Raw genomic sequence first — 27,279 nt, forward strand, 5'->3', positions numbered from 1 at the left:
GGTAATTGTGCATATTTATCTTAAACATCCATGAATTATAAATATCTGATTAATTATTCATCCACCTGCTTGCTGCACTAATGTTAACAAAGTGACCTTATTCTTCATTTTCTTACAGTATACATTACGTCTCAGTCATGACATTGCACACCGCTCTGTCTGAAGTTTGCTTTGATTTAAAACTATAAATTTAAACCCATACATATGAGGTATTTATAAGCACAGTCACAACCCTCTAATGCACGTGTTACACACACAATATTTTCTTTTTATCTTTTCTCTTGTTTTTTAGCTGCTTTTAATTCTTTTTTCCTTTAGGCAAAGTTTAGGTTGAAAGAAAATAATTTATTCTTTGTTCTTTTCTACTTAAAATAACTTTATTTAATCATGCACTCATTAAACTGAACAGCACAATGCTATGCAATCAGTAGGAAGTCTTTGCTCTTGAGTAGTTCCTCTATCTATAGATTCTGATTGATTGCTCTGTCTATACTGAGGCTTGAGTAGTTTTGTTATAAAATCCTAACTGAAAACAAAACTCATAGATCATTAATTGACTGAAACAAATTAATGATCGAATAATTATCACTTTTTGGAAGCATAAAGCCTGGATGATAAAGGCACTCTTTTCCCCTGCTGTTCTCTGAGTGTGAGTCATGATGAACCCTGTTCTGACTCCTCGTGGGGAGCTATCGATCCACCGACAGGATCACCTTCTGGCCATTCTCTCAAGGCCTCATTAGCAAGGGTTTAATAGAGCTAATACAATGCTAAGCAGGGGAAGCTAATGGTGAATGGGGGGGAATACGTTTATTCCTTGACTTTCTTGCCGCACTAACAATTCCTTATCCTGAATAAATAGATAAATCAAGAGAAGCCCATATTTGGAGCTTGAATAGCTGCGATTCCACACAAAAATTGAGAAGGCAAAATACAATCAGTAAACTTCACAATCAAATAGATCTACTAGATTTCAGAGAGATGCAGATTTCAAGTAAGGAGTTTGAGACAATACAGGACAATACTGTAATTAGTAAAATGCATGTTATCATTTTTTCTGTAGATTTTGCTTCTGCTCTGTCTAATTTACTGACACTATCAGCTAAATGAGTAGTGATTTTCACAGAATTTCAAAGCGTTGGTTAGTTGACCAAGTATATCAAAGAAACAAAAATTTGTCTCGTAATTGCAAATCAGAAAATTATGAAATGTTCTGGGAAAACAAATTGAGAAAAAAATGAACTGAATCCCCAGACTGGACAGACAAATACTGGGTCCGTATTATTTAATTAGATTAAATAAAAATTATATACATATACAATCATGCTACTTCAAACAACTGAAGTCAGAAAGTGGTTTTTATAGTTTCCAAACCCAAACGACTGCCAAAGACAAAGACTTCAACTTGCCATTATAAGCAAAGGTTCTCCAGGCTGTCAAGGAACATTTTTAAAAAATAAAATAAAATAAAATCCCTGAACTCCTTCAAGTGTAATGAGCAACACGTAAAATAAATCACAGATTTTTTTTTTTTTTTTTTACTTTTAGCAACTGATCCCCCAAAACAATATTACTCTTATACAAACTGAAAGATGTTAGAGTATTTATCCCAAACCAACCATAATATCATGTCCAAGGGAAAGAAATTAGACACCAGTCAAATGTTAGAGGTTTTTTAAGGCTTAGTCTATTTTAAGTTATCCAGAGGCCGTGTTGAACTCGCTGGGGTTGAAAGCCTCTGGGATCATCAAGCACTAGAGACTTAACTTTTAATTAATCAAATTAGAATTTCGGACATTTCTTTGGGAGTAATGGAGCTGTGAGTCTTGGTACAAAGACGAATAAGACAGTTTGGACTACTACCAGGAAAAAAAAAACGCTACTAACAACTCTGATGGCATGGGTTGGCATGCTCTTAATTATGGAGCTTTCAATAAGGTATCTTCCCTATAGGAATGTCTTTTTGTGCACTTATTCAAAAGGCACATCAGTGGAAGAATAGACAGTTGGATTAGTTCGCCTGCAATCCTGTCTTCAAAAGAAAATATGCAAAAAAAATGTTATGACAAGTGTCATAAAAACTGTGCTGTCACTTTTGTCAACTTTAGATGAGTTTGCTGTTAGAATAGGAACATTTAACAATGTCATAATTTCATCCTCTTTTCAGTGCTAGAAATAAGTGTCTTGGAAAGGATGTTTGAACATTGCCATGTTGCAGAAGCTTTTGGCAATAAGTTTTCTCTAGAATTTCTTTGTAGTTTGTAAATGTCGGAGGAACTGCAAAACATTGATAAAACAACATGCAGGTTTCCTAATTCGTTCAGTTAGGTTAGAGTACAGTGAACTGGAGCTTTCTGATTATTTAATTAACTTTCAAGTTCAACTTAATTAAAAATAAATCCATCTGTCAAAAAAAAAAAAACCTTGCTAAGAAACATAACCTTTAGAATGAATTGAATGTCAAATCAATGTGATGCTGCTCACAGCACTTTCAGTATAATTTCATTCAAATATATTCATATGTTTATTAAAATTATTTTCAAGTGTCTTTTTATGATTAAAATAAATTTTCTTTGCTCAAAGAGTAAAACAAAAACAAATCAAAACAAAATTATGTCTTTATTTAGAACATAATTGGCTAAATTAAATGACTCCAAGGAGAAAATAAACCATACAAAATACTTTTCTGAGACTTTTCATAATGAATGCTAAACACTGTTTTGAGTGATTGTCAGACTTCACAATGCACAGCAGGCAAACGCATAATTATCTTTTAATCTTATGAAAGGATGATCTGCAATAAAAAGAATTGTGTGAAACAATTTAAGTTTGTATTTAACATTAAGCCACACATCGAGTGCTGATCACTAATGCTACAAATATAAGTTTTATGCAGAATCTTTTCTTCCTGATGGGCACGCATTTTTAAGTTTCTCTACTGAGATAGACATCTTGTGATGTAACGGCTTGTCATGTTTATAGAAGGGTAGTTATCTATGGATTTTAAAATATATCAACTAAATTCCAAAAAAAAAAAAATAATTACATTTGTATTCAACAGCAGTCAATGTGTCTTTCAAACCACACTTCACTCCAATTACAGCCACAAGTCTTCTGTGGTTTGTTTCTATCAGCTTTGCACGTCTAGAGACAAAAAGGCCTTTGCATTATTTATTGTAAAAAAAAAAAAAGCTCAACCTTATCAGATTGAATCTCGTGTGTGTGTGTGCGTGTGTGGGGGTGTGTGTGTGTGTGTGTGTGTGTGTGTGTGCATGTGTGCGTGTGTGAACAATAATTTAAGTCTTACCTTACCCAACATTATCAATTGGTCTAGACTTTGACTGGACCAAACGGACACTTGATTATGCAATGATCTAAGCCATTGCATTGTATTTCGGGGTGTATGTTTACGGTTGCCTTAGTAGTTATATGTTGATCACTGATCTCTACCCTAATAACTTTTGTGACGATAAACAACGGCTTCTGTCTTTTCAGCACAAAGGACAGTGCTTCCCCATGGGCTTTACTGCAGAATCAAGGTAAAACAAATCCAGGTGGCCGATCTATGATTTGTGTCCTAAGGGGTATAAGGTAGTATGTCCTTCCTACAGACTAGCCCAAGAAACCAACTATTTATTTTGTTTGGTCATCAATATTTAATAATTTAACATATTGCTTAAATTTTCCACAGTTTTGTACTTGAATTCCAACAACACAAGTAGTGCAGAAACACGTCATTTAAACATGTAAATGAACTCCCAGACCACACTGTAGAACTCTCTATTTAGTTTTGCAAATGTCTAATGCTTATCCCACCATATGAATAATCCTGGTGATTTAGGCATTTTTAGGTCCAATCCATGAGAGATTGGTGGTGTGTGGACAGGCCGTTGGTACAATCTCATTTTTGTGTGTTTTCTAAACTGCTCTAGTTTTCAAGGCAGCATTGTTTTTTGGATGCAACTTTGATGAAGGTGGTTTGACCTAATTTACCTTCACTGACCACATGTGTCTTGGCAGCATGGGTCAGAATAATACTCATTTAATTTTTAATTCAATAATTGTTTGTGACATACATGCAATTCTGGTGTTGAATTATATGGAATCAAATACAAACAGTTCCTTTTAGAACAATTTGTTCCAGTTTAATTTCTCACAATTTTGACACATTGCAACCACAACTTCAATGTATCTTCCTGGAGACTTTATGAGAAAGTCTAACACAAACAGTGGATGTCTGAAGAAAAAAAAAGTCATGTGTGTTCTATTATTATTTTATAGATATAAATTCAAAAAGTACAGCATGCATATGTATTGAGCCACTTTCACTCTAATACCATTACAGAGACAATTTCATTAAAAAATGTCCTAATAAGTAACAAGTAACAATTACAAGTATATATTAAGTAACAATTATAATTTTATAAGACTGGAACGACCACTGTTAGTATTAACCTGAAAAGGGAAAGAGCAGGGCACAGCTCAAAAGACATGGTCTTAAACTTAGACTTAAAGAGACAGGCTGGGCAAGGAGAGATTTAATCGAAGAAGTAGCCAGGAGGCCTGTAGTAACCCTGGAGGGATGTACAGACTTGATGGGAAAGATTATCACAAGTACAACATGTAGCTGTCCACCCCACAATTCTGATCTTCATGGAAGAATGGAAGAAGAAAGTCACTGTTGAAAGAAGGCCATATAAAGTTCAGTTTGGCACAAGCTATGTAGGGGACACACCAAAAAGGTGAAAGAAAATGCTGCTGTGAGATGAGACCAAAATATCGTAGACAGTGACCTGCATACAAAAGGCAATATAGTAGAAATCAAATAGTGCAATTCAGTCTGAATACAAAACCTGCATTTTGAAACACTAAGGTGGCAACATCTTGCTTTGACGATGCTTTTATTGTCATAAATGTAAATGGCTAACGGCCTTTACTTTTATAGTGTTTATCAAATCCAGAGGCCCCAAAGCATTTCACACTACATTTCAATGATACAATGTGGTAAGCTACTGGATTACAGCCACAGCTGCCCTCTACTCTTAGCTGTCTCTAAGGTTGCCCAGACAGTCTGATAAAGAAAAGGACTGCCACGCACCAGTGTCACTAGGCCCTCTGCCCACCATCAGGAGGCAAAACGGGTGACATATCTTTCCCTTGGGCACAAAAACAGAGGCAGGCGGAGCGGGAATTCGAACCAGCAACCAACCAGTTATGGGATGAACTCCTACTACCATCGCCCCAGGCTAAGCTGAAAGCTGGCCAGGTGCATGAGACTAAATGCAAGGCAACCGAAATCCTGTTAGAAGATGCAAAAGAGAACAATCTCAAACATACTGTACTGAGAGAAATGGTTTTCTATTTTTTTTTTGACACATAAATGTTTCAGATCATAAGACACATTTTCATTTCACACAAACTTAACCTGAGTGAATATGAAAAGAGTTGAGTATGAGTTTGATTTCACTAGCCACATCCCAGGTGATAGCCCACATGAGCTAAACTATCACATCAAATGCTTGTAAAGTTCATTGAAGTTTGTCATTGTAAGGTGTTAAAATTTAAGGGGTATGACTGCATTCACAACGTAGTCATACAGCATGTCATGTCACATTGAAACAATTTTCAGGCAGAATAAAACACCAGTTTTGAAAATTACAATTTTCTTTTATGCCATACAGCATCCAGTATCTAGACTGCATTCCTTATTCTGTATAAACAACCCTGCAGTGTGTTTTTATGGCTTTGGAAGTCATAGTGCTGGCTTGGACAACTTTAAAATGCCATGTAGAAATGCAATGAGCTGTTATTCATGTTGGTGAGCTGTGAAGGGAAAATCTGGCAAGTAGAGCTGCATTTCGCAGAGGAAATTAATAGACACAAGATATTGAGGGAATTATAGTACTGTGATTCCTTAAGAGGTAATATCACATTTTACACCAGCTAAGTCTGATAGATATGAGACTTCTTAGTTTGTGAATTTATAACGACACTCTTCACACTGTAGAACTTTTTTTGCTATATAAAATAGTTTTATCTCTGTTTTGAAAATCTGGACATTAGGGATTTTTCTATCGCATCAATTTTCTTGTAAATAAAATGTGCAAAAGCATCATGACAACTTCCTTTTCCTGTGCACAGCCTTTTGCAGTGGATTTTGTCACGGGTTGTCAGATATGTCATATGACATGTCAAATTGTTCTATTTATCAACCACAGTTATTTTCCTTTTACTTCAAAATTGTATAATAATTTGTGTTTTGTTAAATAAAATCCAAATAAAACACACATAGCATATGCTAATAAAATAAGAAAAGTTGAGCATTATGTATACTTTTACAATGCCCTGTGCATGCTTAGTGCATGTTGATGTGCTACTGAGATACTGTAAAAACTCAGCAAACTAAAGTGAAAGTTGGCCTTGATTTGGTCAATAGTTTTCCCAAATTTTGAATGTTTGAGATCAGTGTTAAGGGAGGTAAAGATCGCAGAGTGTGTGGAAAAACAAAACAAAACACAAAAAAAAAAAAAAAAAAAAAAATGGTATTGTTTTGGACTCGGATCTAAATTCTAACAATCACATAATGTCTGTCGATAAATACACTTACTATCATATAAAAAATTTTGTCACAGGTTTTCCATTGAAAAAAATCATACACAAAAAAAGGGGGCCATATTTTTATTTTCAGCAACTTGCTAAAGTCTTTATATCCCTCTGTAAAAACATGATCTGGCATCTAAAATGCTGCTACCAGAGTCTCAACCAAGAGCAAGAAAACGGATCATATCACATTACTGCACTTGCTGTCTATTTGTGAATAAGTGATTTGTTTCTTATTATACAATGCTTTTGAGCATTCACTGTAAGTGAAACCAAAAATATTTTAGATATTTATTTTTGCCTTTTATTTTTAATTTCCTCTTAAGGACTTTGGATTGCATCGTTTATGAATGATATTAAATCAATTAACTTGCTTTTTCTTCTACAGTCAAGGTCCATCCACGTAGCCAACACTGTGCTGAAAGCAGTACATTTTAATTATATATATATATATATATAAAGTTTTCTTATTGGCAAATAAACATTAATAATGCTCTGTTTTGTGTTTTTACAAATAGAATAATGGTTTTTGTTAATTGCTGGTTATTTTTAAAATAATCTGTTCAGCATAGAACAACCCATGTTTTACAAATCTGTTTAGGATTTTTACTAAAGATGAGCAAATGTGGCACATAGTCTTAAAAAAAAAAATTGAAGATGACCTTTACAGACCTGGAGACAGACACTCACATGCATCTACTATATTGCTTACATGACTGAAGAGTGTGAGACACCATTGCATACCCTGCCAGGAAATGCAGGCAAGCAAGATAAATGACATTTGAGGTTCAAATAAAATTTATTTATTTATTTATTTATTTATTACAAGCACGAACGGTGTCCCAAACCATGTCGCCCAGGATGAAGAGCCATATTTCTCCTCCACCAAACCCCCCAGAACAACTTTCACTTTAATTTCTTTTAATAACAGAAAAAGCGAGCTAATTTTTGCCTGCGTCAATGGCGAGATGGTAAAGGGTTAAAATCCCCAGAAAATAAGCAAACTGCACGTATGCGTGTGTGCGTGCGTGCAAGCGCGTGTGTGTAGGTGTGTGAATTTAATTAAATTAAATCACCCAGCACTAAGTTTCATTAGAAGACACGGAGCAGTGAGCAGGGGTTGTGCGAGCCACTGGACTTGGTAACATCGAAACGGAACAACTTGCGTGTCTGTTCAGCGTGCCCTTCCACCCCGCCCCGCAGCCACCCCGACATGTGTTTCACCTCTAAGGTGCAGCAGTGTGCATGGCCAGGGATGCATAAAGCGAGAGCACTGTGATCACCCCTGGATGGGAGCTGCACAAGTCGAGCCACTCCACTCCGCGTTTTGCCCTGCCCTTGTGCGCTCTGCTCGCTGTGCAGCGCGCGTCTCCGATGCATTTTGCCTCCCTCTCGCTGTCATAAAGACAGGACAGCTGTGCAAGAGAGAAGTTGTTGGCAAACCGAGCACCAGCAGGTTGCATCTTCACCGGGATCCTCTCGCCTTCACGGAGTAGTCTGGACTTCTTTTCTCTTTACCAAGGGGAGATGAGGCGGACGCATCAGTACATAAAGTGAGGAGTTATCTGATTTTCAATTCAGCATCTGATCATCGTGCTCGTTTTCAAAAAAAAAAAAAAAAAAAAAAAAAATCTTCCAATAAAGCCTTTGGATTTCTTTTATTTCAACGGAGCTCGTTTTTTTTTTCTTTTTTTTTGGATAATTTTTTTTATATATATATATTTTTCCCAAGGATTTCACTGATGTGTGCGATGTGGAGACTGCAGGTCGCCTTATGTACTCTGTCGGTGCTGTCCCTGTCATCTGCTGGAGAAAGCAAAGCGCGGAGCTGTAGCGAGGTTAGACAAGCTTATAGCGCTAAAGGATTCAGCCTCCTCCATGCACCTCATCAGGAAATATCAGGTAGGCGACACTGACACATCATCCGTGCGTTTGGCCCACAACAACCACGTGCCATGTCAATCCCCCCCTCCCAGATTCAACAATTTGACGAAGAGCCGTGCGTCTTCCTCACACATGCCGCGTATTTAAACTGCTATCCCTCTTTCAGTCAAACAGACGAGTAGGAGTTTATTGTCGGGGTGTCCCGTTTGCGTTTGACTGAAGCGAATGACGCTGCGAGGTGTTACAAATCAATTCTCGTCTTATGGATGAGCTATAGCGGTGCCGTACAGTCGAGGATTTCCTTGCTGTTTAAAAAAAAAAAAAAAAAAAATCATTATCCGCTCAGTTTTCTGACCAGTCAGTGATAAATCACGGCAGCCTGAATTCCATTGATTTTCTGCCAGGCTGGCGTTTAAAAAATGGATTTAGCATCTAGAAAAGACCCGAGGTGATCAGAAGATTTAGGATTGTTTCTTCCCCACTGAAAAATTAATTACGCAGACAAATCAGCCGAAGCAACTGAGAGATTTGTTTTACTTTTGTGTAAGAAACCTACCATACCAAACAGTAATCAAAAGACAGAGAACCCTGCAGACATTTTAAACTTTTACAGCATTTTGTCAATAACTAGTTCTCATTTCCATAAAGCATTCTTTCAGTTTACCTAACAGCAATACTCAGCTATTGCATTTACCCAGATTGTACTCCTTTTTTATTTATTTTTTTTATTGGGTTGCTCCGGTGAAAACAGTAAAAGACTAACTTTCTTTTTCGGGAAGTGGCAGCATACCTGTTGCTCACATTCAACAGAACACCATAGAGCTTCTAGTGTTGGATTTGGCTTAAGAGTTTATAATATTTACCAGTAGGGGGCTGTATGCCCTCAACATGAATGACTTTTTGTTTTTCTTCTGTTGAGTTCTTTTTTTCCTTTTGATATTCCTAAAGGCTCTTCAGCTCAGCTTTTAATTCATGCTCTGTGGTGTGGCAGAGATGTGGATTTTATTATCTCCTCCATGGTTATAATCACATTTATGGTCAAAGCAAGAAAATACATTGTCCAGTAAACACACTCACGGTCCGTGAGAGGAAATTGAAGGGAAGTAGAGGGACCTGAATCTAATCCTTCCATTGCCGCTCACAGGGAAAATAGAGATACAGTGCTGGTAATTGGCAGCGCCAGACAGTAATAATCATGGAGTTTTTCTTATTCTTTCTCGGAGTGGCTGAACTATGACGAGAATCTGGTTTCTTTGCACACTCTGGCTGTGTTAATTATGAGGATTATTAATACTTCCATGTCTCAGGAGTCAAAATAAATGTGCTGTTCATAAACAACAGAAAAATATTAAATGTTTGGGTTCATGCTATTCTTGCTCCAGCACTTCATTAGAATTTGTATTTCTACTCCAGGAGCGAGTACCTTATCAGCACCACAACACCGAAATACAATCATCAATGTGATGAGGTTATTTAATGTGTAGACTTTTGGATAATGTAGGGGGGAAACAACTATTTTCTCTTTGGCTTTACTTTCTTGAAATCTTTTTTTCATCATTTGTGTTTGACATCTTAAAAGTCTCCATAAATAATTAAATAATGGCTTTCGCTCAACTCCCCATTGCAAAGTGATTGCTGCCAGATTTCCACAGATGTCGGGAACGTAAAAAGCATTACTTTGCATGCTATTTTACACAACTGTAATGCTGATGCCAAGCATTTTATCCCTTGGCGAATATCTGGGATGTATTTGAAGAATTAATTCAGTCATCTTTGATTTCCTTGATGCGTTCTGATACAAAACTTGGACTTTGCGCAGATGGTATTGTTTAGTTTGACAGCCCTTAAAGGAGTGAAATTCATCGGGCGGTTCCAGGATTTGACCTCATAATGTTCTGTGAGCGGTTCCCACACAGAACCTGGACATTTATCTCAGGAAGAATTTCAGAAGACGCCAGACACTTCTTATTTCTTGTACGCAATTGTGACGCGCTTGGTCGTTTCGATATCTGATTATGCAAACCTTTGAGTATTATTTTATCTTGCCTGACATTCCCCATCTGCTTGAAATTTCAGTACTTGGGTCTGTTGACTACTTTGAAGCTCAAGATGCATGAAGAGGCTGCAACCAAATTCTTTCTTGTGTTTTCTGTGTTGGAGATGGACTTTGTCCATTTACATTGCTGCTTTCAAACAATCTTTACATAAATACAGGTTATGATTGGACCTAACCAAGAAGATTTCCATTATTTCACATTAGGTAGACTAAGACACGGATGCAGCAGTCTTCACTACATTATTTGCAGCCATGCCTCTGCTGTTTCTAAAGATACGAAACACATGGGTCTTTGGCTTCTCTTTGCATATGGTTTTAATTTCACCAGCCCAGCTTCTTTGTTGAGCAAGAAATACAAATAGCCTTGGATTTGTTTTAAAATATCAAAGTGAGTGGAAGTCTTTAATCCATTGCTAACTGGAAGTATTTCTCTAGTAATTTAACTTTTCTATTTGGACTAAGACAATTCTTAAAAGAAGTGCGTCACTCTCACAGCTACTGTCAAAAAAATGTTACAAGGTAAGACCCATGGAGTGAGTTAACCAGCTCTAACAAAGGATCAGAGCAGCAATTTCACATCAGTCAGCCCGCTGCAGAGTTCAGTAACTTACCGTCTGTTGGTTAGTGATGGAGAAGAGTCTGGCAGAGGTCAGCCACTTTATTGACGGTGCAGCGGTGGTCAGAGGTGCCTGAATGGCGGAGTAACCGCTTCTCCCATGGTTAAAAGTGGAGACGACTCCTGTTTATGTCTGCTTGACTTTTTTGAGTTTTTGGTTATTGTAATTTCTTCTTCTTTAATCTAATACACTAAAATTAAAATATTAGGACACAACTTTAAATTTCAGATTCACCGTCTACAAACAAACAACAAAGCTGGTTCAGTCAGATTTATTCCGTGCGCAAATGTGCAAAATCCTTTGAGGGAAAACGACTGCAAACATTACGGGTGAATAGTTTGAACAAACTTTTGTGCACATCTAGAACTTTTTTCCAAATTTTGTTTAGAATTATTAAATGGCCGTGGAGAGAAAACCAAAAATAAACTGAATCCAAATAATCTTTTTAGTTTTATAACAGTAATGTATTTTTAATGACCTAGAATCGAACAAATTATAGTAGAAAACTTTTCAGAGTATCTATACAGACTGTGGCTGCAGGCACGCTGCGTCTGCTGCAATGAAGCTGACTCTCAAACTCCCTATTACTATTTTGAGGCTTATGAATGAGGTTTGTATTGGGGAAAAAAAAAAGGAAAACTGACAATAGATCCAGTTTTATTCACATAGGGAACTAAGTAATTATCTTCCCTGTTTTCGACTTTGCTTCTTCATTTTCTAACACCCTCAGGTAACTTATGGTGGTGTCTCTTTCAGCTGAAATCCTAATGCGTACTTTAGCTTTTTTTTTTTTTACTGACTACAGATAGTGACATCCCAGTAACTTTAGTTTTAGGTTTTCAGACTGCCGAAGCTCTCTGAAAGAAATCTGAATGATGACTCCAAAGAACTAGACATAAAGCAGCTCTGCTGAAATACAGCGTTGTATGTGGGAAGATTAAAAATAGAAAAAAACAAAAAACAAAAACATTTTTAAAACTCCCTACTGGACAACTTCATTAAATTCCACCAGGTTTGCGACTTTCCATGTTGCTGATGTTCCCCCAGCAGGATGGCGTGTCACAGAGTGGCTCGCCTGCATGGATCACCCCCCCCGCCACCCTCGTGCTTCTGTGTGGAACATTAGTTTCAGTGTCACGCACACAATACAGCGTGATTGTCAGCTCTTTGTTCAGAAACACAGCTGCTTCTGAATGCCTCAGTCAAGCTCCTGCCACGACGCTCCTTCTCCGAGGCTTTGCTGTTAATATCAACATCTACTTACACACAGAGCGGCTGGGAGCCTCATGGGTGGACTCTGCTCTTTTCCACAGCCTTCAAATAAAAAGGCTTGATATGCAGCAGCTTCTAATGTGTGTTGCCTGAGTTTTATATTTCCCTCCTCAAGAATAACAAATACCTTTGGGGTTCATTTCAGTGCAGCCTTATTTGATTTCTTTTATCAGAGCAGTTATTGGTTGCTAGACGATACAGCCGATTTTTTTATTTTATTTTTTTCTCATGTGATGCTTCAACTTTTTCTCAATGATCAGCATTTGCTGGTTTTGTAGGTTGTCCTCAGTACTGACGTCAAAAACCTTTTGAAATGCAACACAACTCTATAAAATCCTCTTAATTTTTGACTGTAAGGGATAATTTCAACTTTTCATCAGTCCACTTCCCTAAATGCTATTACTTTGCGATCTGGAGGGATGGGTAACGGGGTTGCCGTGGTGTTGAGGGTTGCTGGGGTTATGAAATTTTTTTTCTGTTTCTGTGTCTTATTGCACTAATTCTGATTTGGCTGTATTGTACATAATTTTGTGGATGTAAAACAACAAAATAGAAATAATTGATCACAAGAAAAAAAAAACATTTGAAATTGTCAAGATATGAAGTTCTCAATAGTTTGTCTTTAAAACAAATAATTCTACAACACTTATCATCATAGCACATAAAGTTTTTACAGAGCCTTATTTCAAAATATATAAATAACTAAAGCAAATGGTAACAGTTAATTCTGCCCCGTCACGTTTTGGTGTTCCATATTAAGAGGATGTAATCATCATTCTCTATTTTCCAGTGACGTACTACTTTACATAAAATGTAGGGCAACTTTGCAAAACAAATTTAGCAACTATTCCAGATGCAATCACTAAATAATAGAATGACATTGGAGCTTTAGTAAGTCTCAATACCACTGGTAAAACCTTTGCCCTGCAAATATCCATATAAAATTTCCGACAGGCGTTTTTCTTCTTCTTCAAAGCCCATTAAGATGCTCTTGGCTTTGCCAAATTGGAAGCAAGTCTCTCGGCAGCGTGTATACATCTTCAGAGAGAACCGTTAATAAGATGTGAGGGAGATTAGGCTTTGTGTGAGTGCGAATGTGCGTCTGCGTGTTAATGTCTCTGTGGTAGTTTAGCCTTGCTTTTCAAGCCCTCCTTTTCTTTTTTTTTTTCTTCCTTTGCATCTCTGTCGTGATGGAAAATGACAAAAGTACTTTGTTTTTTCATTGCGAGAGACAGATTGTGTGCATGAGTTTTAATTGGAATCCCCCCGTGGTTCTCTTCAGATTTCATTCAAAGAGAATGTCTGACAGTTGTCCTGGTCTGTAGAATTTGTTTACCCTCTGCAGGCATTCATGCCTGAAATGCAGGGTCTCCAGGCATCCCTGAACCCTCCTCGGCACCATGTATGGTGCTTTCTAAGTAGTGTGAAAAGCCCCCGGATAGCGTTGGAGACTGCTGCAGCACTTTTTCCAGTTTTCAATCAACTACTGGCCTAAATCAGTAATAGAGGGGGGATTAAGAATCTCTACTCTGTCAAGCGTTGAGAGGAACTAGAAAATAAAAAAGTTAAAGGATGGATGCGAGTCTGTGTTTGGGGATTAGAGGAGAGAGAGCAGAGGAAAAAAAAAGTTGAAATAAACAAGCTTTCCTACTGATAGGGAGCATAGGGGTAAATGGAAGCATCCTTGACTGATCATGTGTTAACATCATGACTTAGAGGTGCAGTGTTGTGAGGTGAGAGGACCTCGACTACACAAGGAAATAGATATCCTACAATATAATCCATCTAAACATAGGGGATTAGCAATCTGAGTTGGCGTTTTTGTTGCATGAAAAGATTGCCATCATTTATATATAAAGTATGTGAAGTTTTTTTTCTGTGGCTGAATGAAAAGAAGAAAAACTCCCACTGGAAGATACAAAAAGATCAGTTGCACTCCTCTAGCAGAGAAAAATATTACTCCAGGATTTTCCCATGCCTGGGTGTTGCAGAAATGTTGTTAAGGATGGTCATGGTCACACTGTCATATAATCGTTCATACTGGGGAACCTTTGGCAGTCATTTGGGTTTATCATAGTGTTTTGCTACTAGCCAGTGCAGTGCCGACTTTTCGGGTTTGACTGAAAAACCTTAAAAAAAACATTTTTTTCTGAACAAACAACATTACGTTCCCCTTTGTCACGCAGGTGAGTGCTTGTGGCTTTCCCACCACTGTTCAGAGAACCACTGCACTCTGTCGTGTTGATTGTTGTGGTCTGTTTTTTTGCCCAAAGAGACTGTTGCCTCAGGAGAAAAGTCTCTGAATAGAAAGTCCCAAGCCTGACAGCAACAATAGGGCTCCGAGAGATGAGAGCCACCGGGTGCCCTGGGAAAACCCACCTGGGTATTTATGTCAAGGTGTCAAAGATGCTAGTGAATTTCACACCAGGGACTTTTTAATTTTGTTTTTTTAGACACAGATAAATACACATGGCTGAGGTGATTTGCTAAATAATTCAGCCCCCAGCGACTTGCAAGTAAACAACCATTAAAGTATAAATAAACATAGTTTGACACAACTGCCATGGCAACGTCAGATGCTGTCAACAGTTGTTGACACCAGTGGTGTCACTGACATCACAGGCTTGACAATGGTACAGTTGTTGTTGTGTTAAAGGAACATGGACAGTTTCCATTCTCTGAAAAAAAAAAAAAAAACTTAAGCAGTGCTGTTTATATGGACAGAAAAAAGCAGCAGATCTGGCAACTTAAAACTTAATCTGGTCCTACACAATACATACATGCTTTAGTACAGATTTACTTACAGCAGAAGTTCATGGGAGCAAAAATGTAAAAATGTACTAATATTTTTGTCAGCCAACTGGAGAGGAATGAAATACTGCATAATGTTTTTAAAGTGTCAGATAAGAGCAAGGCTAAGAAATACGGAGTGTTTTGATCAAATATGAACCCTTTTAAATTAGGCTCATTATAAAAAATGTACCCTATTTTTACTCAATACATGAAATCATAAAAAAAAATGTTGATGCAAATATTTATACTACGTTACAGTGTGCTAAAGGAACAAACTTGTGAGTTTTATCGGGACTTTTTGATAAACCAACTCAAGTGCATAATTTAGAAGTAGACAGGTAGGGCACTTTCAAACACTTTTACACATTCATAGCCATTCAAAAGTAATCTATTATGTAAATAATAATCACTGTGAATCTTACATGCAATGTATGTTTATGCTTTGCTAAAAACTGATAATTCACAACACTTTGAGAAAACCATCACAACTCTGAAGCATTGTGGAGGCAGCATCATCCCGTGTGGATGCTTTTTCTCCAGTAATGGCAAAGAGACGCGTCAGAGTGGAAAAGGCTATTGAAGGTCTCCTGGATGAAAACATATTCAAAGCTGCTTCCAGAAGAACAATATGCAGCAAGAACTAAAATCGAATTGTTTTAACGAAAGCAAGTTGATAGAATGGCCAAGTCAAAGTCCAAACCTGTAAAGAATCTGTGCTAAGACTCAGATGTTCTTTTTCAAAAAGTTGGCTTTGGTGCTAAACTGGTACTAGAGCTTATTTGGCATAAGTTTATCTTTCCCCCACTGTAAGGTGTTGCTATTGCACCAAAAAAAAAAAATATATTTTTTTCTAACTTAGAATGGCCAAAGAAAAGAAACTCTTTCATCAGGCTGGCTCATGGGGAACTAATGCCTATCAAAACCTCTGTGCCATGTTTGATAATACTTCAGAATTTTGTTTTGATCTTGTAACTTTAAAACAAACAAAAAAATAATAATAAAATAAAATCGCTGTGCCTCAGCAATGATTGAAATAAATAAGCTGAAAAAGTCAAATTGGCATCAGAACAACACAAGGTAACTTTTTCTGATCTTCCAGCTGTTTGCTATGAAATCAGCTCGAGTAAGTCAATGCTCCACTGGGCTTAGCTCTACAAGGTATTGAGTCAGTAAAGTGTGTACTAATGCACATCAATTTCAGATATTTTTAGGAAAGAAATTGTGATCATGACTTTTTTTTTTCCTTCACTTGACAATTATGTAGATGATGATACTACTGTTGCCCATCACAGAAAATGTCACTGAAGCTTGTGAATGTAACATGAATAACTGTGACAAACAATGTAAATCATTTTACAAGGTGATGTATATCAGTTTTTCCCCAAAATAAATTCCTTGGGTGTTTTTCTTATAAAACCCAGTATTTTATTCTTTTTTTTAAATCAGTCATTTTCCTTAACAGTATGTGCAAAGTGAGCCACCAGGTTGTGCACCACTCCTGTTATATTTGATACTTTTATCGAATGATAAGTTTAGACACAAATTACATTATAGAGCATGTGCACCATTTTATTATAATTAAATGAAACACATCTCAGACACAGCATACCAGCTCACAGCAAATTAAGGTGATATTCCCAAAAAGTTTAACTTGAGTTTCATTTATAATCTTGGTTAATTACAATAAACTTACCTTGACCTTTGGCAACAATTTGATCAAGATTATCGTGTTCCACTTGCCTACAGGTAATTGTGGCACTGCAGATTGTAATGCTGAAGTAATACTGCAGCAAGTCACAGAGGACTTCAAACAGTAATGTAATTCCTCCATGTTACATAGTCTCTATAGCCCTTAGGCTTTAGTGTTGGCTCATTCCTCTCGGGCTTTCTTCATGTTTTAGAAGCTAACTTAAGAACTGTTGCTCAAATATACAGCAATTCACCAAATCAAAAACAAAAGAAATAAAATAAAAAGCCAAGTCACATTTTACATTTCAAAGATAAAAGAACTGATAAAGCCGCTGGTACAATTTTATTACTTCTTTAATCATTTCTGAAATGGACATTACAAGCACTGAAGGAAATTCCCGTTGAACATCACAGGAAAACATACAAGCAAATGTTTTGACAAAGTAAATGCAGATTTAAAGTTGAAATTTGATGGTTTTAAATAGAAACTCCATGCTAACTAAAGACACAGGAGAGACAAAGTATTTTGCTTTTAGCATCTAATAAGTACATTACTTTATCTCTGTAGGCATATTCTTTTTCACAATATAAATGTTTAAAAGTACATGACCCCATGTTCATGCTCACATCTTAATCTTTCTGCAACTGTTTTGTCGTCTAGAGAAAATGTGTTGAATTCTTGGTGCTGCCTCGTTCGTCATTGTGGGAATAATAGAAATGTGCTTTTTTTCTCTAATGGCCATTCTGTGTTCACATTCATGCAAACTTTCTGTCCCAGTATGTCTGGTATGATGAAAACAAGTATGTTAGCTCTAATGATGTGCATCTAACATATTTGCATGCATTTTTTTATACGGCTAAACGAACACACAGCTCAGCTCCTTTTGTGTTGTTCTCTCTGTTTCCTTTACTGTAAACAATAACGATTCCTCATAAAGCTTAACAATTAAAATATGCTGAGAAAAAAAAAAGGTCTTCTTATGCTGTGGCTGCATGTTCTAATCAAATATTCCAGGTCATTTATTTCACTTCTGCTGAATTTTTCAGGATTTGCTAATGATGTTTAACTTGTCTGAATAAATCACTCAGGTGAAAAGATGGCTGATGCTCATCAAGCAACAAAGACGACAAAACTGCCAAGGCATTTCAGGGACACACTTTCGTCCATTCAACTAAATTGTATTTTCGAATAGCAGAAGGAACAAGGCATGCAGGGGAATCATGCTGCGCAATTTATGAATTAAGAAATTTGGGCCAATTATATGAGATCATGACCCAGTTTAGTGTGATCTTTCCAGTGCCTTTGATGTTGAGAGACTAATTGGAAATTGTTACAATTTTTATGTTAATGCAAATGCTGATCTTAACCCGGTGTCACACTACTGGGCTGAATTCGCAACATTAAATAATAGGCTTGGCAGTGAAATCCCATCGGGGATATAACATCTGAAAAGGTCTGCCTCATGGAGCATCCTTTGTTACCCGATTTCTGCTTAACTCCTGTTTGTATGGTGCTCCCTTTATTTTTGTAAACTAAGATGCACATTGATTTTTTTTATGGCTTGTGCAATGCATTTTTGATTCAGAAGTAAATATCAAAAATGAGGGAGTTCAGAAAGCAGTTTTATTATAAGCTTTAGAAAAAGTAAACTTTCAAGTTAGTGCAAAAATAAAAGAAAAAGACTTGAGTGTTTGATGAAGTTATGGGCACATTTATGACAGAGCCTTGTAGTATCTCCGAATAGGTGTAATCTGCATGTGTGATGACACTGAATACTGGCTTTTTGGCTGAAATGGGCTTGTAATGAGGCATTTTGGATTGAAAAGTGTTAAGGAATGACACAGGGATTCATGTGGAACTAAAGCCATACAGTCGGGGGGGAATCAACAGATCATTTGAATCACCCTTTTTATGAGAATATAGAACAATGTTGCGAGAAAAGATGTCTTGGCTCACTAGGCTCGCGCGTCTCCAGGGAGCTTTGCCTTTATGACAAATGTGACATACTCAAGCAGCATAGCGTAAATGTCAGTAAAGGGCCAGAATGAAAACTTGTTTAGAAACGCCGATGACGCTGTAAAACAAATAAAACCATAATTCATTTTAATAATTCAAAAATCGTTTTAAATAGAGGTGCGAATATGTCTGGAAGGCCTGTTAATGGCCTGAAGTGTGTTTCTCTGGTGTCTACATCTTTTGGATCCGTTCATTTCTCTGTGTATCGTAGGAAACATGTGGTGATGTGATACGTCTTGGCAAATGCTTGTTCTTTGAGTGCTGCAGGGTGCGGGAATCTGAAAAGAAGCCAGCCTCGTCTTTTGCTCCCAGAAACCTGCTGTTTCCTGTCCCCTGAGTAAGATGACAGTAAACGAGTGGGCTGGTCATCTCACACCCTGGGGCTCTACCTTGGGCTCTTCAGACCACCAGCTGTTGTGTTTAGGACTGAGTCATGCACCAGTTAGCTCCGTGAATCCGGAGCACGGGTACAAAGCTTTAAACTCACTGCGTGCCTCTTCCCTCGTGCAGCACTTCACTGGGACAACTAAATTACTGTAATAGTTTCCACTGAGCCTCCTCAAGCTCAGTTCATGAACTATTTCATTTTCAGTTCTAGAGATCTCAATTACTAAACACAGATTTAAATCAGCCAAGGGAAACAGACTACAAATACGAGTACCTGACAAAGAATAACTATGAATCGTAGTCTATTTCTGTGAGTATGTTGTCAGTCTTTAGCTTTTTTTCCAGAACTTATTTATTCTTGAAAAGTAACAGAAAAATGTTCACACACTTTACAAACTTCATTTGTTTATTTTGGTGCAAAGGTCCAGTGTTGTCTTACTCTTTTTAATAATTAAGTTGGACTTCAGTGAGATTAGATCTGCTTATTAAAATAATGTTTTTGAGATAAACGGATTGGACAGCACATGAAAATATTTGAAATTATCTGTCCTTTCCTTTGTCTCTTTCCTTTTGTTTCTTTCTTTTCATTTGCCTAGTCATTCCTTGCAGAGACTTTTGCTTCTGTCTATGTTTCACGGATATCAAGAAGTGTTATAACATTATTATGGCTCAGATTTATGCAGCATGAGGCAACAGGTGTGTTCGGGTGGTGATCCAGACTGAAGCTCTAGTTTTTCATACGCTATTTACATTCAGAGTTTCATGAGGAGAGCAGTGCTTTGCAACAACAAAATAGCATGTTCATGTGCAGAAGAAAACTTTTTACGTAATTTCTACTGTTAACTATGTTTCCCGTCATGCTGTGCTGGGAGCAGAGTACCAACTTCTCAATTACCTGCTTCAAGAACCCTAAAAAATAGTGATATTCTATATTACAATGCACAGTAATAAAGTGATCAGTGTAAAGATTCAGTAGAGTGCAATTGTTTGCCTCAACACTGGGCTACATAAAAGTCTTTTTTTTTCTTCTTCAGCTCTTGACTAACAGGTTGTTTCAAGTTCAGCTTATTTTTGTAGGATCGAGTGTTAAGTGTTAACAAATGCTTTACACTTTAACATTTATGGCCTAAGCCAATTTGCAATGCATGTCTCTTGTTGAGGTTAAATAAAAACACAAAGGCATATTATGGCGTATGTTGGGATAACAGTTCTTCACTTTTGCAATGAATTGGAAAGCAATGTCTCCTCTACACAAATCAGAAAACACCTGCAGCCTTTTGCTTGAGTTGCATGAGTAAAGTTGTCATATTCTGCCAGAGTTTTCACTTCATGTCTCTTCCAATTTGAAGTATGAAATGAAGGTCTGACATATAGCTCACCTCTCAAAGTGCTTCATGTGTGGACATTGGAAGTTGCAGTTTGTTTTTTAAAATTAAATACAGGAAGCAAGGCACAGCAGATATATATTCACAGTACTGTTGAAAGACTTCACAATCCATAATGTGACCTTAAAATAAAAATTTTTTATATTTATTTAATGCCACTGAGTGATTTATCAGAAAGCGTTTCTGTGGTTCAGTTCAAATTAGAATGTCTTTAAAAATGTCTTTAGTTATGCATCATTTATTATTTCATGTTCTCTCTCTTCTGCCTTTCTTCCTTTTTGCCTTTATGGTCTTCCTTTTGCAGTTGTTTTGCTTTTGTCTGGTGTTTTGAGAGCGAGAGCTATTTATTTCACCTTTACATTTGCCACAGACTTCAATGACATTAATGAGAATTTTAGTTAATGAACAATTATAGTATTTACAAAGTGAAAGGAAAAATGATACATGATTTATATTTTACTTTTTTTACAGTGCTCCATGAAATATTAAAAACTTGTGATACAGTTTTATATCTTAAATCCGCTTTAAATTTCTCCACATTATCATCGACCTGCCTGGTGTGTTCCTTGGTGATGATACCGTTTGTTTACTGTTGTAGTTTGTTAAACATTCAAACAAATCTTTAATAAACTACTGTTTACTAGTGATAAATTCCGCATATGGTCTTATGCTTTACGTGTGTCTGCAACTCTTAAGGATTCTTAAGCAAGTGTTTAGTTTGATCTTTTAATCATAAATCTCATTAGTTATTCACGTTTTATTACTTTTTCTGATTTGTTCTTTATGCATGTTGAATAAAAGAGACTTTCTTTGAAGCTAGACTTTTAGCATAATATATTTATTGAAGCTGTTTGTAAGAGAACGAAATATCATTATAATTTTTCTGTCCATGTGCCCAACTCAAGATACATGATAGTGAAGAACTCACCAGTCCTTGTCAAACAAATCCTTGATAAATGAACACAAACCAAAACAGAAAACTGCCCTTTAAAGTAGTAAAATAAATAATAAATGTCTGCTGAGCAGGTTTAAGAGCACAGCAAATGCCAGATCAATATCAGGTCAAATTAGATTATTATTTTTTTCCTTATTAGCATTTCAGCTGAGAAACTAGAAGGTCAGGATGGTCCAGACAGTACCAAATGGATCCTAACTCCAGTGATATGCATTAAGATGGAAGTGCAGCTATGACTCTTTCTCATATGTAAAGTGTGAAAGTTGGTGTTATCTATATTTGTTTTGTATGTTTTGTATAACTAAATGTTGGACACACAACTCAAATCACCATGGGCTCCAGGCATTATGTGGATAAATATTCAAAAATTGTTTTAAAATAATGCATTATGTCCAAACTCTTAAAGAACTGCCTGATGTACAAATCAGGTTCTTCATAAGACTGATTAGTAAACCAGTCTTATGACTGATGGTGAAGATAAATGGTTTTGTTTTTTTGTTTTTATGCAACAGGTGTTTTTTTTATAGCCTTTCCTTTTGTACATTTGATTGTGGGCAACTATTTCTGTATAAATTCAACTTTCATGTATCTTTTTTCTTGGTACAACCAAAAATCTGTTTTGAAAAAATCACTTTAAAAAAAATAGCATTTTATACAAAAACATGAAGTTAGTTTTCTTTTTCATTTTTTTATTTATTTCCAGCTTGTTTGCATAGCTTGCACACTGGCAAGCAAATAACTTATTACAAGTTAAAGGTTGCAAATCATAAAGAGCTACTCTACTGATATCCAAGAATAAAAGTGACCTTCTTTAAAGCACACAACCCTCCTAGTGGATTCAATCATTAAATATTTCAGTAATTATTTTAAGCAATAATTTCTATGAAAAAAGGCTGAATTAAATGCTTAATCATAAAATGCATCGTAATCAGCGTCACTCTGAAGGATACAGTCTATTATCTAATAGGCTTTTTAAAAGGAGAAACACATAATTCAGTTCTTATCTGTCTTTTGTAGAAATATTTGAACTATTATTTGCATCAATCAGTGTTTACCAATGTAAACTGTTTTCAGAAGTTTGTGTTTGTTCAATGTAGTTCACATTCAACACAGGTTTTTTCCACAAGATGCTTGACATAATGTTGTTGGTTGTTTTTTTCTTTTTTTTTGTTTTTTGTTTTTGCCATTGTTAGGGTGAAAATAACTGCATTTGAAAGCTGTTGGGGCCAGGAGAAATATATTTTGTAAGGAATGAGTGTTGTCTAAAGGGGAAAAAGCAGCGACTAGTTGCATTGTGCAAGATTGCATTCGACACAGAACTGATAGGCAAAGGTGCTTCAACGGTCACCCCCAAGGCCCAGGAGCCTCTGATAGCAGACACAGCAGCAACAGTATCATCAACAACACACACAGAGCATCGTGTTTTTTGTTAGTGTGCATTTATTAGCAGAATGATAATCACAAAGCATCAGACGACAGACTGACTAGTAACAGTACGAGCTGAGGTGACAGACAGAGGGGTGTTTTTTTTAGGGGTGGTGTTTCTGTTTATAATCTGAAGCAGAATGTCTTAAGTGATTATTCCCAAAATTACCTCAACAAACTGATGCAGAAGATTATGTGTCTGTTGTTGTGTTTCGCTGCGTGGCTTCCTGGAGGAGGGCATCAGCTGACGTAACAGCTGCCAACAATTATTGTGTTCCTCTGTTAACTTTTTACATCAGTGGACTTTGTATTACAGAATTTTAAAAAATCATAATTGTGATTTTTTAAATAGTGTGTTAATTACTTTCTTTCTTTTTTTTGGCCAAAAATAAACCTCACATAGATTGATCAGCGCTGTCAGGTTCTGGTCCAGTACAGATGTGTTTCTGTTCCAACACATCTGAATCAAACAAATCAAATCAATTACCTTCCCAGCGTGTCTTAAAGTCCTGCAGAGCTCTTTTAATGACCAATCCATTAGATTTAGGCATATTGTAGCAGGAAATAACCTACCCACAATGACCAGTCTTTGTACTCTGCCGGTGTGAAAGCGCACATGCTCAGAATGCTAGGCTAATTGCTGATAGCATGGTGCTGTTGTGGTACTTAACCAGTCCAATTTAGCTCACGTATTGATAAGAAATATGTGTTAAATGAGCACTTCGTACACGGGAGACACTAAACCTATCAACTGGTTGTGGTTCTCAGCTGCCACCAAGCGTCTGCAGTGATTCCCCCTCGTTTTTCAGAGCCAGTTTTAATTCAGCCACATAAACGATGGCAACTGCATGCAACAACTCAATCAGATTTAAGTCTAGACTTTTCCCAGAGCTTTAAAACTGAAAATAAGTTTTTAAGACACTCAGAGAATTGTTCTTCTGATCACTTCCCTGCTACATGTGCCTCAAATTATTCTTCAACTTAAGGTCATGACCTGATAGCAATGTAGTTCAGGATTTTCTAATAAAGTATAACATTCATGGTTACATCATGTTAAATCACATCATCTTTGTCCTGACAGAACAAACTGACAAAAGTCTTGTTCATCAAGATATTTTCTGGAAAAATGTCTGCATTGTGTTCTTTTTGGTCAGCTGTGATTTTAACCTTGGAGTTCCACAATAAACACCACTTGTGTTAAGTGTGTTTCCTAGAAGTAAATCATAAAAACTGATTCTGCATCCTGCAGTGCTCTAGATGTTGCTTTGTTTTTGTTTGCTTCTCTTTTCTGTGATCTCCAAGGTAAGCTGATGTGCTCCTTGAGTAATCTTGATAGGCCAGCCTCTCCTGGGAATGCTCACCAATGTTACATGTTTTCTCTGTTGCAACTCTGGATAATGGCTCTCTCTGTTGTTCACCGGAGTCCCAAAGCTAAATAAATGTCTTTCTGATTCTTTCCAGTCTGATAGATATGAATGATTTTGTTTTTCATCTGGTCATACATTTCTTTAGCCTTGGTCTATGGTGTTGTTTTTTAAAGATATTTTTGTCTTCTTTGTGTTGTCTAAGAGGCTTTCTTTTGGCCATTAGACACTAATCAGTCCTTGGGCCAGGCTGCTATTTTTACTTAATTAGTTTTTTTTTCTCTGAAATTAAGATTGTTTAATGATTTGTAATATTAAGCAGTAGTAATCTTTTAGGGGGAAAATACTTCTTCATAGAACTGTATGTATATTCCTCTTTTTTTTACCTGACAACATGAGAACATGACAGATTTTTATTATGCTAATTTTAGGATCTCCATAATTTGTATATTGTTGGCTTAGTGTGTTTTCCATTTGCAAGAAAGAAAAAAGCAAAAATGTATTTGGTTGTCAGATCTGCATTTCTAACACTTTACAAGAAACAGGGTGAGCTTTGGGGTGCAGAGCAGAGCCTTTTTTATGATAAGTATTTATTTTTTATATTTTCAGTGCAGAGACTGCTTTTAATTTAAACTATCTGCCTTTGTCGAACAGAACCCAGCTTATGTCATTTTGGATTTTCATTTTGGTATTTTAGTATAATACTGTCTTGACACAAGGAACAAAGTAACAATTTCATTTGAGACATTCACAAACATACAACTAACATATTTTTTTGTTCTTATTATCTGTTAGCTAAGCTGTCAGTTTAAACTAATGTAAGAAAGAGATAATTAAAAAATCATTAAATAACACCTACACTGCTGTCACGTTGCAAGCACGTTCATTAGACTAAAAAGGGGTAAAGCTGACTTGACATTGGCAAAAACATCATGAAATTATGAACTTGAAGTCTTCTGATTGCTTTCAGCACACAAGCGCAGAAATGTCTACTTGGCACCTTTCTGTGAACCCTACAGTTGTCTACACATTACTGTCAAATAATTTTTCCAACTTTGGAAGTTGTTTGAAAGTTAGGAACTCTTTTAGCCTTATCCAACCAAGGCAACATATGGTGGGAGCAATTGTGGGAATTATCTGTGTCATCTTGTTTGGACATATTCAATTTGGGTCTCATGCCCCAGTGGAAATAGTTGAAAGAGGGTGATTTGGGTGATGGAGGGAGATCCAGATGGCAGAGCAGCGGAAAGATCAATCGAGCTTCATGCCTTTTTCCCCCCCTCACTTTAACATGCAGACAGATGTGATTTAACATAGTAAATTGGGTTTTACTTTCAGCTTGTGGATTTCTGTTGACAAGTAATAACACCTTCAACAGGATGCACAAACTTGCTTATAGAAACGCATAGCGTATGTTTTTTATTTGTTGATTTATAACAGCTGCAAAAATCTCATCAATTTGTCACCTAGGTTTAATAGGCTGTAAAAGAAGAAGCTGTTTATGGGTTACACTTAATTTTACAGACAAATGCATACTAACTGGCTGCACCCATTGTCCCAGAGAACCATTTTTAAGTTGCTTTTAAAGCGAAGAATGCTGCTGATTGGTATTTTTTTGACTTTGACTTCCAGGCAAAAAGTTATGCATCTTTAAAAATCAAAAAAAGATGTTGCATTAAAAAACTGTGCATTATATTAACTAATCTGTAATGTATTTTTTTATCTATCACTTGATGATGTACATATAATCATAATATGAATGTTCTCAACATGGCATATGATTTCAGAAATGTGTATTTAACTTCACACTAAAATCATGCTTTGACTTAATTCTACATGTGCATTGCTCACACATTTTCTCACTTTTGGTACTTTTCATATGCAAATTAATTTATTTATCCTACTTTTTCCTTTTAAACATTTTAAATATGTTTAAAAGAGAAATTATGTTCCCCTGACTCCAGATTGCAAAAATCTTACAGATTTAAATATATAATTTGGAATATTAGGCTCATCATGCAAACATTTTTCTCTGTAAAAAGATTATAGAAGTTGTATTTTTTTCCCTCTGTTTTAATGAAACAGTACATAGTATTCATGAGCTCTTCATCATTCAGCAGTGTTTAATTTATTTGAGGGTATGATTAAGCTCCTTTTTCACCCTCTAATCTAGGTCACGTCAGCTGAATGAAAGGAGCCTGAAACGTGTTTCAGCCCAAACAAAGAGAGGACAGTTATGGCCCAGATGTGGGAGACGGCCTAAGCTCTGCCCGAGTCAATAGATCTCAAAGATAGAGGTGTCAACCTTTAAAAGGAACATGCAGCTCAGGCAGACTTCTGGCAATTACTGCTCAGTGTGCTGAACTTGACTCAAACCATTTAGTATAAAGAGAGGGCAGAGGAGGAAAAAAAAAAAAAAAACTACCTGCTCTGTCACAGGTTATCATTGGGAGAAATTTTCAACTTTTCAACTAGTTGAGCTCTCTGCTTGTTCTGTATAGTCATCATTATGCTATAGGTAGTATATTCTGAAGTACTAAAACAAGATGCCATACATCTTTCAAAGGATAAATCAAGCTGATATTTTCTGATGTTTGTTTTAGAGTACCAGAACTGCTAGATTACTGAACAGTAATAACTGTTCATTCGTCTCTTCTACTAGCAAATGGTTATGGTCCAGCACACAGTTGACTTGCTAGACCACCAACATCTCCAGCAGAGGCCATCTGTCTGTAGACATTCTGACCCCAGTGGTACTTTGTCAAAATACAAAGTGAGCAGCGGTAACTATTCATTGCAGGCTAATCTCACCTTTCTCATTTCAACCCTAAAGCT

General features: G+C 36.5%; 1 protein-coding gene across 1 annotated transcript in view; it reads left to right on the forward strand.

Annotated features, from left to right (window-relative positions):
• The first annotated feature begins 7,706 nt into the window (after positions 1-7,706).
• LOC103139365 (glypican-6-like) overlaps positions 7,707-27,279 on the forward strand; it is a 161,799-nt gene continuing 142,226 nt past the window's right edge. Inside the window, exons 1-2 of the mRNA XM_016672406.1 lie at positions 7,707-8,153; positions 8,333-8,502. Of these exons, the coding sequence (XP_016527892.1) occupies positions 8,128-8,153; positions 8,333-8,502 (196 nt within the window). The 5' untranslated portion in view covers positions 7,707-8,127. The remainder of the gene's footprint in view (positions 8,154-8,332; positions 8,503-27,279) is intronic.

The sequence above is a fragment of the Poecilia formosa genome, unplaced genomic scaffold (genome assembly GCF_000485575.1).
Source record: "Poecilia formosa unplaced genomic scaffold, Poecilia_formosa-5.1.2 Scaffold60, whole genome shotgun sequence".
In the NCBI taxonomy this organism is placed as follows: Eukaryota; Metazoa; Chordata; class Actinopteri; order Cyprinodontiformes; family Poeciliidae; genus Poecilia; species Poecilia formosa.